Genomic DNA, 13,258 nt, shown 5'->3' with positions numbered 1-13,258 from the left:
CTTTGTTTCCACAGAAAGCCAGAGGCTATGGATTTGTTCCAGATTAAGATACATCAGGTTTCAACAGCCAAGACCCCCTGAAAGGTCTCCGATGACACCATGGCCCAGATGATCCAACATCCAGAGCGGTTTCAAGGCAACTGGTTCAAACAATATAGCCTCACGGACTACCCCATAGGTCTAAAATTTTCTTTGCATCCCCATAAGATACAGCGCCCCCCTCCAGCAGGAAGTAGTAAGAGATGCTACGCCCAAATTCCCAAATATACCAAGCTGGCTTTAGAGGTGGAATTGGCTCACTCCCCCTCTAAACCCAGACATATTGCTTTAAAAAAAAATGGTTAGGCAATTCTTGTGTCCCAAATCATAAGAGCCCTCTGGTGTGGGACAGAGAAAACCAATATTTTTATTTAAAACAGATTGATTATAAATGTGATCTCTTTCTAAAAAAGAAAAGGGGATATAATATAGATATATAGGAGGATATAGAGATGATAAGATAAATGGATAGATTAATTAACCTACTTTTAAAGAACAACTTGTTTAAAATGTTTTACTTTGGTATAGATTTTAGTTTATGTTTAAAATGTTTTACATTGGTATGGATTTTAGTTTATTGATACAAACTTAAAGTTAATATTGTTATACTGTGTATATATATATTTCTATTCTTGTTTGAGGTATTGTGTTTATGTAACTCATTTAAAATTGTAATGGATAATTAAAAAATAGATTAATAATTATTCATCTATGATAATCATATCTGTAGCCATGTTAGTTAAGTTTTCTAGGTATACATAGATATATTTCAGATAGATAGGTAATCTTCAAACACTTCATAGACCTAGAGAATATGGCATTTAAATAACTTAAAATTCTGTTGATGTGAGACACAATTGCTCCTGGCTGCACCAATTGATCCCGAGAGAATGTTGGGCTTCTAAGATATTTCCATTTGGAAGTTTGTCTTTTTGGCACAAAATGGCCTACTGGGCAAAGAACTGCCCTTGCCTTGATGGCTGACAGTACAAATGCAATGCTGTCCTTTCTGGACAAGCGGGACACAAGGAAAGTGACCACTGTACTCTGCCAAGACAGGGTAAGATGGTCTCTCAAAATTCCTGCTTCTGAAAATGGTCTGTCAGATATTCTAGGCCTGTAGCCAATCTAAATGCACCAACAATGCTGAAAAACATTAGGTGACTGTCCAGGCTGCCAGCTGTCTTGGTCTACTCTTGCAAGATTCCCGAAAGTTGCTTGCATCCATCTACCATTTCTCAGGTACCATTATGTTCCTTCTCAGGTCTTTGATGTGGTTGAAAACTAGATAGTTGTAATTTCCTCAGTTATGATAAAAGATAAGTTAGATATAAAACCTTAAACTCACAAATATAAGATAGATAGGACATCTTCTTTAATATTGTAACTATAATTCTTCCTCGGTAATTGTTTTGTTATATATAATTTTACCATGTTAAAGTTAAAACCTTCCTTTTTTTAAAAAAAAAAGAAAAAAGGGCAAGTGCTGTGGATATTGTTCTATATAAATAAAACACTGGTGGCCAGTGACGAGGCAGGAAGTAGGTGGGACAAGGAGAGAGGAGAATTCTGGGAAGCGGAAGGCTGGGGAGAGAGACACTACAGCCACCGCCAGGAGAAGCAGCATGTAAAGACGCCAGGAAGCCACCAGCCACGTGGCAAGGTATAGATTTATAGAAATGGGTTAATTTAAGATATAAGAACAGTTAGCAAGAAGCCTGCCACGGCCATACAGTTTATAAGTGATATAAGCGTCTGAGTGATTATTTTATAAGTGGATTGTGGGACTGCGGGGCTTGGGGAACCTGGAGAGAAGCCCTCCAGCAACAGAGATAGCTTTGTTTTACCTTCTCATTGCACATAATGTCACAGAATCTTACTTCAAAGGCACCTAAAAGTCAATAGCAGGCTCAGCTTGTGTGGAAATTTATTGTATAAGAGTCCAGGTGATAAGAAATATTCATGTCGAAATCATCTGGCATACAGATGAGTGCTGTGAAGGCTCTGATCTAGTGTTGGCTCCTTAGGGATGCTTCTCTGGACCACTCTGTCAAAAGTGATCATTCTTGGTCCCTGACTTTTTTTTCTTAAATCTCACTTGACAGTACTTATTCCTTCCTCAATTTCTTTTTTTTATTACAGTCTGTGTTCCTTGCCATGCTGAAGAGATATTGTCCCCTATAGCCTAGAACCTAGAAGAGTGTCTATCACTGGATGAACAAATGAACCACGTAAATGCTGTAATGTTCATAAATCGAAACTGAGATGGTTATTAATCCTCTGAAATTCGGGTTACCTTGAAAGAAACTGTAGGATCTATCATGATAAAATGACTCCAAAGTGTAGTTAGTGGGATTTTTTATTATGGGAAATGGGATTTTTTTCATGATTGATTTTTTTCTTTGAATTCATTTACTTAGTACAAAAACTTTAAGTTGTAGTAAAATTTATAGCCCTAATCACCAAAGGATGAAACTGCTAGTGTATAGGCAAGCCATCAATAGTTTCTTAGCTGTGTCAATTTTAGCAATTCTTTGTGTTTAGCAGAACCATTTAGTCCCATCTCTGGGTTATTGCTGAAGACCTGTTGGTTAATCTCATTTCTGTTATGGTTTAATGACTGTCAGATCTGCTTGGACACCTTTTGTCTTATATCAAGCTAGGTTACCTGTCTCTTCCACTAAATAATTTGAACTTGAGAACATCGAGTTGATGAACAACAGGGTGTTTGAAAAACCTCATATTCCAGATCCACCAAACTTATTGCAATGTATAATTATTTTAAGTAAATATGTATTTATTAGATGCTTTTTGCAGAGGCAAGGATAAAATCTGGGGATTTTAACATGCTAGTAAAGTACTCTATCACAGATCTATATGCCCAGATCATTATTTTTTATTTTTAAATGGAACATAATATTTTTGTAATTTGTGGGATACAACATGATACTTATATATTATATATGTATATAATGTGTAATGATCAAATCTTGACATTTGACTACTTCTGCCTCTATAATACAAACTCTGTGATTGAAAATACTGTTATTTATGTTTATGACCATCTATACAATTTTTGTTGCAGAAGTTTCTCAAGAAATATTTGTAGAAGGAATGAATGTATACAAACCTTTGCCAGTCTTAAAAAATGAATCAATATCAGGACATTGCATTGTATTAAGAATGTCAGAATCTGTGGCTGATATGTAGAACTGAATTGTATTGTAAAATAAAATATAATAAAAAAGATTAAAATCAGGATTGTTGAAAAAAATAAATGCATCTTTTAATTAAAATATAATTCTATATTCAAAAAAAGAATGTCAGAGGAATATGATATCATTGCTATCTCTTTCTGAAGAAGAATGAAGCCATAAGTTACTCTGAAAATATTAGTTTTCATAGAATATATACTTAAAAATAAAGAGTACATGCCAAATGTGGTTCCTGTTAGTTTTCAGTCTCCTTTAACAGTCGGCAACTTCACTAACAGTGTTCATCTTCCTGCAACCTTCCTTTAACCTCTGTCTTCAGTCAATAACTTGTTTTGCCATTAATAAAATTTCAAATGGCATGTATCTTCAGCTCAGCAAGTGCAGAAAAGCATGTTTTATTAAATAAGCCATGGTAAGTAATTATGGCTATTACCAGGTATTGTGACTAATCAAGATTTTATTATTGAATGGGATACAGTAAAAGAGGAAGACAGCTTGGGTAAGAAGAGCTTTCTGGAATTTCCTATTTAAGGATGTTAAATTCTTGGGGGTCTGTCTTTTGTTTTCTAGTGAGTCAGAAAAAATAATGCATGCTAAAGTGAGTAGGTTAACAGTAATATTCCTGTGGACTACTTGATGTTGCTCTTTAGTTTTTAGCTTTTTTTTCTTGGTACTAAATCTTGATTATCTAGCCCACTGAAGGTAGAAAGAATTTTTGATGCTTATATAGAATTATGAATGATGTCAATTATTGGCAGCCTGTGACAGTGGTAGAAGATACTATAAGATAAAAATGAGTGATTACTTTGGTACTGCTACATAATCACTTCATCCTTTATGAGTTTTGCTTCTGTGCTGTTTGGAGATTTGGAATCTTACCTTTAGGCTGGTTTTACATTTGAGAATTGGTTTACTTAAGTACTAAATAATATCTGTGCATTCTATACAACCAGTATTGGCTGATTTCATTGGTAAATGTGAAAAGAACACCTGTATTTCAAGATCACTGCAACGAGGCCAGGAATAGTATTGCATGTTTTTAAACCCAGCAATCATGAGATAGAGACCAAGGCATCAGGAGTTAGAAACATTCTTGGCTCTGTGAGATTATGTTTCAAAAGGAAAATCATCGCAGCTAAGCCACTCAATGGAACACTCAATTTTGAACTTGCTTGTGAGGCAATATGTTAGGATCTGGGAACATAGTGGCATGGTAGATAAAAGAGAGTTAAATATTCTTTCATATTTCACTCATCAAGAAGTGGGACCCATACACTCCCCTTTGAATCTGGGTGAGCTTTTTGATGGCCTTGTCCAGTAACATATAACACAAATGACATTTGGAAAATTTCTCTGCCCATTCATTAAGAGACTGGCATCTTCCATTTTTGTCTCTTGGGACACTCATTCTTAGAGTGCAGAGACATAAGAATTGTAACAAAGACAATGCTGGTTACTCACAATGCTAGCAGGAAACTCAAATAGCTTATAGGGATGCTGAAGGTACACAGAAAGATTCCCAATTGTTGTCCTATTCTTTCAGCATCCAGCTATTTGATGCTTTCTAGCTGAGGCTCCAAACATAATGGAGCAGAGAAAAAAAGCCATCTTGGCCATATGATATCTGAATTTCTAACCCATAGAGTCATGAGATAATAATAAGAAAATATTTTAATCCATTACTAGAAGTAGTTTGCCAGATAACAACAGGTATTCAAAACATGGAGAGAGGAAATTTGTCTTGACCCTAACCCTTGTAGAACTTGATTAAGGAATGTGATAAATCAGATATAACAATATACATCCCAGTATAAACCAACCAACCAACCAACCAAACAAACAAACAAAAAACAACAACAACAAAAACCCTTCAATGAAGCAGCTACTCCAGAAAAAGAGGTAGAGGAAACCTATCATCTTGTTTAACTTCATTTTTCTTTGTAGTTCTTTAAGAGCATTATGTGCTTAGTGCTCTACTGTTTTGTCCCAGTCCTAGAACTTTTCAACTAAGTGTAGATATTGCAAGAGACTTCTCCAATTATCTTCAGGAGCACTGATGTGAAATTTTAGATTCTTATTTTTTTATATATATTTTTTGAGAGTTCAAAAGAATTTTATTAAAGTCAGGCAAAATTTATTTTCATTTTTTAACTTTTTATAGATTTAGTCTCTGTGCGTGCGTGCGTGCATGCGTGTATGATTGATATGTAGGTAGGAGCATTTGCCACAGCACATGTATGTAGGTCAGAGGATAACATTTTGGATGTTGTTTCTTTCTTTCCACTTTTTTGTCAGGGTTGCTCTAGTGTCTGTTGCTGCTCTGTGTACACAAGCTTCGGACCACAGCTGTGCTAGTATTACAGATGCAAGTGATCCCATCTGAATTTTTCCATGGGTGTCAGAGATGAAACTCAGGTCATCAGGCTCACACTGCAAGTGCTGTAATCTGCTGAGGTATCTTCTAGGCCAAAATTACACATTTTGAAACTATTTGAAATTTATGCTAGGTGAGAAATACAATAACAATATACACTCATCATAAAAGTAGACCTTTTGTCACCTTGGTGGGACCTGAGTTCTCTGATATCATGTTTGGTGGTACATAAGACACCATAAATCAGGGTACCTCTCTTTATAAGAGTTCATTAGCTTAACATTTGAGGAAAAGTATGTATTACTTTAGCCATAAAGTATATATAGGTACTCAGTAAACTAAGGGTTAGAAATATTGTTTCTCCTGTTAATACATTTTTTTTTCTCTTCAAGACAGGGTCCTGGAGCTGCCTCCTGTAGAGAGCTGCATGCTGCACCCTAAGATGGTGCTGGCTTCTGCCCTCCACCTTCCCGACAGTGAGTATTCTCTGTTGTAAACAACTGCATATTTGGTTTGGCTCTTGGATCTGGCTTGCTTCCGCATACCTGGACCTATCTGTGATGCCCACGTGGCGAGCTAGGATTAGCTACCCAAAAGCTATTTAGGCTGAGGGAGGGTTCTCCCTGGGGTCAGAAGATTGTTCAAGGTTCCCGAATAAACTGCTGAAAGAAGAGCTTGATGTTGCGTCCCGTAGACCAGGCTGGCCTCAAATTCAGATATCTGCTTGGCTCTGCCTCCCGAGTGCTGGGATTAAAGGTGTGTGCCACTACCACCCAGTTTCTATTTCATTTTTATCTTTTCTCTATTTTAAAGCCAAAATAAAAGTTCAGAAATTAAGTAAAATGATAACCAATATATAAAGACAATTGGACAAAATGATCAGCCACATAGTCTTCAAATCTTTTCAAGGAAAGACACAGAAATTCTGTAGATGAGAGGTGAAAAACTCAGAGGCCAACAGGGAAACACATGCCACCAAGAAATTGGGAAATGGCCCAGGTATAAGGGAAACAGTGATGAACTAGACAGACATTTCATGTCCTATCCTGAGGAACCACTGTCCCTCAGCTCCAGACCATCTATGCTGTAACTATTTGCTTGATAGTGCTTAGCTTTGTGAATTTTCTAGAAGCATTTTGTATTCCAACTTTTACATTTGGTCTTTCACTTCATAAATGTCAGGCTAAACAAAATACATCTGTGGCATAATTTTGAACAACATCTGATATAGACACTTGACGAAGACTAATGTGGGGATCAACCTCTCCTAGTTATTAACTAGATAAATGAGTTTGGCCAGACCTACTGTCAGTGGTTGCACTAACCCTGGTAAGATGTTGTTTTGAAATGCACTTCTCCATTAGTGATGGTGAGTGAAATGTCTGGCTTTGCAAATTACTGCTGTCATTTAGTTTAATGTACTCTTGTTTTTACATATTTATAAAAACCTTTTACATTATTAATAGTGATTAAATGCTTAGACACTAAAGATCAATAATGCTTCTGTTCATCTATTTACATTATTAAAAAGTAATAAGTAATATAGGGCACATAGACTATGTGGTTCACTTTGTAGTCATGTTTGGAGCAGATTGAAGAAAAGAAACTTGAGCTACAGGGTCAGTTGTATTTAGGGGGAAAAAAGGGCAATCGAGTTGGGTTTCCTAGAGACTTTTCTGTGTACAACTTGTGTCTTCACAGACATTACACCATCACTGTGTAGAATAGAATATTTGTTTAACTATGTAAAGATGTGCATTTGTTTGTGTTGCAGAGTAATTGTTTAATTATGTAAAGATGTGTTGCTTTTGTTTATGCTGAATTTGTATAACTCTGTAAAGATGTGTTGCTGCTTCATCTTGCCTGCCTAAGACACCTGATTGTTCCAATGAAAAGCTAAACTGTTAATAGGTAGACAGAGGAGGGATAGGAGGGGCTGGCTGGCAGAGAAAATAAATAGTAGTAGGAATCTAGGCTTGAGAGAGAGAAAGAGGGAGAAAGACAGGGAGATGCCAGACAGACAGACATGGAGGAAGCAGGGAAGTAGGACATACAGAATGAAAGAAAGGTAAAAAGCCCCGAGGCAAAATATAGATGAAGAGAAACAGGTTAATTTAATTTAAAAAGCTATCCAGAAACAAGCCTCAACAAAGGCTGAGCATTCATAACTAATAAGTCTCTGTGTCATGATCTGGGGACTGGTGGTATGAGAAAGCCTGCTACATTTGGTGGCCAATGCAAATGTTATTTTACCTTAGCACAGTGGCTGTGCCCTAATCTTCTGCTATCTCAGCCAGCAATTGCAACTCCACATTTACTGGCTTGCTTCTAGCAGTGCCCTGGAGGCTCTGGAAACAGCCTGGAGAGAATTCTGCCCCTGTAGGCACTGGCCCTGTCACTACCGCTAAAGGTAGCTATAACTAAATCTCTATCATTCTAATTAAAAATAAGACTCGAGATTCAAAGGCTGGGGTGAAAACGTGCCAGCTCAAAGAGCTGAGTAGCTAACCTTCTCTCCTTGTTGGTGTCCACAGAAGACCTGTGCTTCCGCTTTGCCAAACCAGACAAACCGGTGCCACACTAACTACTTCATATGTTTCTCTATCTCTCTGAGGCTCTATGATTACTTTCTTTCAACTAGTTTCTAATGCAGCCTCCTGACCCAAGGTTAATTTTATTTAATTAACATAAATGCAAATTAGGGGTTCATAGTGTGATCAAATATCCCCCCCAACACATCACAGGGCACAGAAAGTACATATCCCACATGCTTCTTTGAGCCAGTGTAGCCAATTGAGTACAGCAAAAACTACTCTCCTTATGATACACAAGGGTGTGTGCTCTTGCAACCCTTAGAAAACTACATACTGCTCTCTGTAGCTCTATCAAGTCTTCTGATTGCAGCACAATGTGCAGCAGGAAGTCAGCTGTTGGGTCATGTTTTGCTAGTAGGGAAGTGAGGCCATTACCAATGCTTTCTCTCTCTCTTTCTCTCTTTTCTTTCTTTCTTTCTTCCTTCCTTCCTTCCTTCCTTCCTTCCTTCCTTCCTTCCTTCCTTCCTTCCTTCCTTCCTTCCTTCCTTCCTTTCTTTCTTTCTTTCTTTCTTTCTTTCTTTCTTTCGTTTTTCGAAACAGGGTTTCTCTGTGTAGCTTTGTACCTTTTCCTGGAACTCACTTTGGAGACCAGGCTGGCCTCGAACTCACAAAGATCTGCCTGCCTCTGCCTCCCGAGTGCTGGGATTAAAGGCGTGCGCCACCACCGCCCGACTGCCAATGCTTTCTTTACCTGTCTACCCAGCTGTCTCTGAGTTATGTGGCAAAAGGAAAAAAATGTGATTTGGCTAATGATGGCATTTGCATATCTTATAATATCTTCCATATTAATCTGAGAGAAGCTAGGTTAAAGTAAAGGTTGTGTAAGAGCTATGAGTTATTTTAGAGCCACATACTCCAGTTTTCTAGCTAAACAACCATGGCTCAGTGCAGTGATTTAAAGATCAGGCTTTCAGTACTAGTGTCCCTGGGTTCAAATCCAGGTTCTGACATTTATTATGACTTCATTGAAGTCTCTTCCTTAACACTTTAATTTTTTCATTTAAAAATAAAATTTTTAACAAGTCACCCCATGAGCAGGTTTATGAGAATTAGATGAAATAACAGATCAAAGGCTAGTAGACTTCAAATACACAATAGGTACACAATAACTGTTGCTGTGTAACAAAATGTCCATTTCATGACATTCAACTGTGTTCATCTCAAAAGTACTTCATTAGCACTGATAAAAAGTTTGTAACTCATGCTATTAAAATATTATAAACCAAACTTGTTTTTAAGAACTGCTTGTTTCAAAGGTTCTTATGCTGTTATTCAAGATAAATTTGGTTCATGTCACTACACATATTTAAGGACAAGTGAAAATGGGGCAGCTGCGGTGTAATGGAAAGGTTACAGGAGTTGCTACAATACAAACTGACTGTCTGGCTGATTTAGTCCCTTAGAATCTCAGTTTCCTCATATATGAAATCTACCAAATACAACTACCCCATTTCAAGGGAGACTGTGAAAATAAAATGAAATAGTATGAGTTTGGGTGTTTTGCAAACTAAAAAGTATTATATGGGTGTACCAGAGAGATTGTAATTGTCATTTACATATGTGATCAAAAAGGAACTTTTTTTACCCAAAGGTAAACCAAGGAAAAGTGAATGCACTTTTTTTTTTGTCAGAGAAAAGACAGTTGGATGGCTTGTATTCATATACTCTCCCTGGACATCTTTTCTGACAGCCAGGACTCTAATAGCAGAGACCACTGGATGGAGACCCATCATTTTGAATTTAAATGCGACTTGCAGAGCCAAATGATAACTTGGAGCATTTTACAAAAGAATGGGAAAACTCAGTCAAACCAGGAGGAGGACAAGGGCATTAACCATCAAAAGTAATAGTTTTGTTCACTGTGTGAGCGCCTAGCAAGCACCGCTGAAGCGTGAAGCTGAACCGCAGGGGTTTAAGTTTGTTTGACTTTTCTAAGTTTATTGCTCAAATGCCCTGCTCTGGGTCACTCGTCTGCTGTCTCTCTCAGGTCTTGACTTTGTCCCCTTATTGAATCCAACATGTTTTTCAACACATCTCAAGTCATGAAGGTTATTTTTCTTTCAATTCTCACCCCCTTTTTTGAACTGAATTCTCCGCAAGTATGGAGAAAGATATAGAGTTGACTTGCCCTGTACCTTAAATAGGAAAATGGAAATAATGACTGCTTTCAATTCTTTTTGTTCTTTTGTGTTCCAGAAATAATTCTCCAATATCTAAATAATTCCGTTGATTACATCCATATGAAAGAAGGACCAGAGTTATTATTAATCTAGGAAAAAGTTTCAAATCTTTTGGTGGAAGACAACCTTTGTCTAGAGTCCCTAGAAGAAAAACACTTTCTTGAGAAATGTTGGCATTGGTTTTAGGTTATGTTGGAAGCTCAAAAGTCAGAATGACACAGTAATAAAATAAAGAAAAAAATGGCTTCAATGAGAGTTCTAGTATTCAGCTGAAGAGAAGGGAATTGAGTAAAGTTTTTATGTACATCTTTATTTCCCCCCCTTCTACTGTATAAAGGTTAACATTGAATTGTAATTTTCTTAGATTGTCATGAGTATCAAATTCTTGAAATACTGCATCTTCAGGTCAGGATGTAGTATTTATGTGTGTGTGTGTGTGTGTGTGTGTGTATGTATGTTTGTACAAAAAGTGTATGTAGGAGCCTGTGGAAGTCGGAATTGGATCTCCTGGAACTGGAGTTACAGACAGTGGTGAACCACCATGTGGGTTCTGGGAGCTGAACTTGGGTCACCTGAAAGAGCAGCAAGTGCTCTTAATCACTGAACCATCTCTCCTGCTCCAAGGAGGACATTTTTGTGATCTTAAATAATTAGACCTACAGACTTACCTACACCTAGTGCTAATTATTGAAGTTTTTCCTTTATAATCAAGTTTGTTATTATATTTTAAATAAGTGAATTGATTTAAATGGATTGGGCCTTGTTGTCAGACCTTAAGAGCTAACTCATGCATTCAAGCCTTCTGAGAAGACAGATATTTTTCTCATTAACATATTAAATCACTCAACTCTGATCTGGTAACGCTTTTCATCATGAAACAGAACCTAAAATTTAGCTATTGAAATACAAGTTTTTTTTTTAAATCAGAAATCAAGTAGCAATTTTGCAAATTATACTTCCTTTTTGTCATCAAATACTCATTTCCATACAGATATAGACATGTCCTATAACTTTTATGATATAGAATCTAACTAATTGGCTTTTAGAATCAAATTGGTAACGGTGTAGGCATTCCCGAGAAGTCATAAGAAAGATAGCAATACTGTTGGAAGGAGTGAGAAACCACTTGAACTTCAGAAGACAATTTCAGAAGGAAAATCATGAGCACTTTAGTAAGGACAAAATAAATTTCTATGTACCTGCTGTCAAATGAGATCTCTTGAGGGACGACATGAGTACTGTCCTTGCCAATAAGAAATTTGATTCGATCATAGAAGAGTCTTGAAGTGTGCTGAGAGAAGAGGGGCTGGCTTTGTTGAATGAGGTCAAGAGGGTCTGGTGAGCCCTGGCAGAGTGGGCTTACATAACAGTTGCTTTGTTGACAACAATCTGGGTCCACACAGTCAGTTAAACCATCTAGAAAACAAAACAAATCAATAGTGATATTTATCTTTAAGGAAAACAATATAGTCAAAAATATGCAGAAAGATAGTAAATGCAGTTAACCAGTCATATTTGAGACTAGAGCCTGTTATATTTGCATATTTCTCAGAAGTTGTTACTGAGTTTATAGAGTACCTTAAGGAAATTCCAATTATTTTCATAAATCTTCCGGTTTTGAATTCTCTAACATTTAACTAGAGACTATAGTTTATATAGCTACAATGTAGCTTTCAGTTAAAGTATTCTGTTAGGTATGGTTTGTTATACTTTTCCATATTCAACAAGAACACTGAGTCAGAATGATAACTATTTTTGTTCTTTAAAAGTTCTATCTGTGAATATACAATTACCTAGTACCTGACAACCTGATTTTATTTGCACTTAAAAAATCCTTTCAATATGGTTGTCTACTGATAATTCTTAGAATAGAGGTTGAGATTTTTGTGGTGAAAAAGTAGATAGGACAGTGATTTTCAAATGTGCAGCCAATTAACAGTGGAGTTTACTAAGTATCCATATACCTAAATTCTACCTACTGAACTGGAATTTCTCCTTGTTCCAAGATTGTACACACTTAATATGGGTGCTTCTGAAGCATACTAAAGTAGCAGATTATCTTTTATTTCATTTTAGGAATTTATACAACAATGAGAATTCATGCAATTATTTCTAAACCTAATATCTACCAACATAACAAGTCACTTTTTTTCCCTTTTGGGGCCTTCACCATTTTCACTGGACTCCTGAATCCACTGTTGTATGAAGGAAAAAGGAGTCACATAAAAGTTTCACTCTTTGGAAAGGAGTGATGAAGGACATAAGACCTATGGAAGGGAGGATTGACTACTTAAAATTATGATAGATAGAAAATGCTTTGTTAGTTTATTGGGGAGGTAATGAAAGAAAAGGAACCTTATTCCTCTAGGGATTCTGGACTTAGTAGAATAAAATAGGTATTTAAACAGCTGACTCTTATACCAGACAAATATGAGAACTCTAGTTCTAATCAATGAAAAAAAGTGGTTGGAGTGATTAATTGAGCATATGGACACTTCACTCCATATCTAATAAGCGAAAAATTAAAGTCTTTCCAAGGTCCTGAGGGCAGGCAAGTGACTCTAATTCAGTTGTTTAACAAGGGTAAATATAAAGACGCTAATCTTAGCTTGCAGTGGAACAGAGAGGTTCAGGTGGATTACTGGCTCCTTAAGACTGATGATTCAAGTTACAGGTACTGATTTCCTAAAGCAATTTGGCTTGCTCCCCCTCCCTCACTTGGCTGTGCCAGTTGAGCTACAGGAGGACGTCCCATAGCTGGGGGCAACACGTAGAGAGAAGGCATTTGGAAGAGTAGCCTTGGGGCACCTTGGAAGATATTTTACCCTACATTTGGTCTTTTCAAATTCCCTGGAC

The 13,258-nt window shown here is 36.8% G+C and overlaps 1 protein-coding gene across 1 annotated transcript in view; it reads right to left on the bottom strand.

Moving 5' to 3' along the window:
* The window catches only part of Tenm1 (teneurin transmembrane protein 1), an 827,344-nt gene that overhangs the window by 156,257 nt on the left and 657,829 nt on the right, over window positions 1-13,258 (bottom strand). The window contains exon 18 of the mRNA XM_006981543.4: window positions 11,602-11,818. Coding sequence (XP_006981605.1) covers window positions 11,602-11,818 — 217 coding nt within the window. The remainder of the gene's footprint in view (window positions 1-11,601; window positions 11,819-13,258) is intronic.

The sequence above is a fragment of the Peromyscus maniculatus genome, chromosome X (genome assembly GCF_049852395.1).
Source record: "Peromyscus maniculatus bairdii isolate BWxNUB_F1_BW_parent chromosome X, HU_Pman_BW_mat_3.1, whole genome shotgun sequence".
NCBI lineage: Eukaryota > Metazoa > Chordata > Mammalia > Rodentia > Cricetidae > Peromyscus > Peromyscus maniculatus.
The sequence above is the reverse complement of the archived record's forward strand: the minus strand, read 5'-3'. Positions and strand labels throughout refer to the sequence as shown.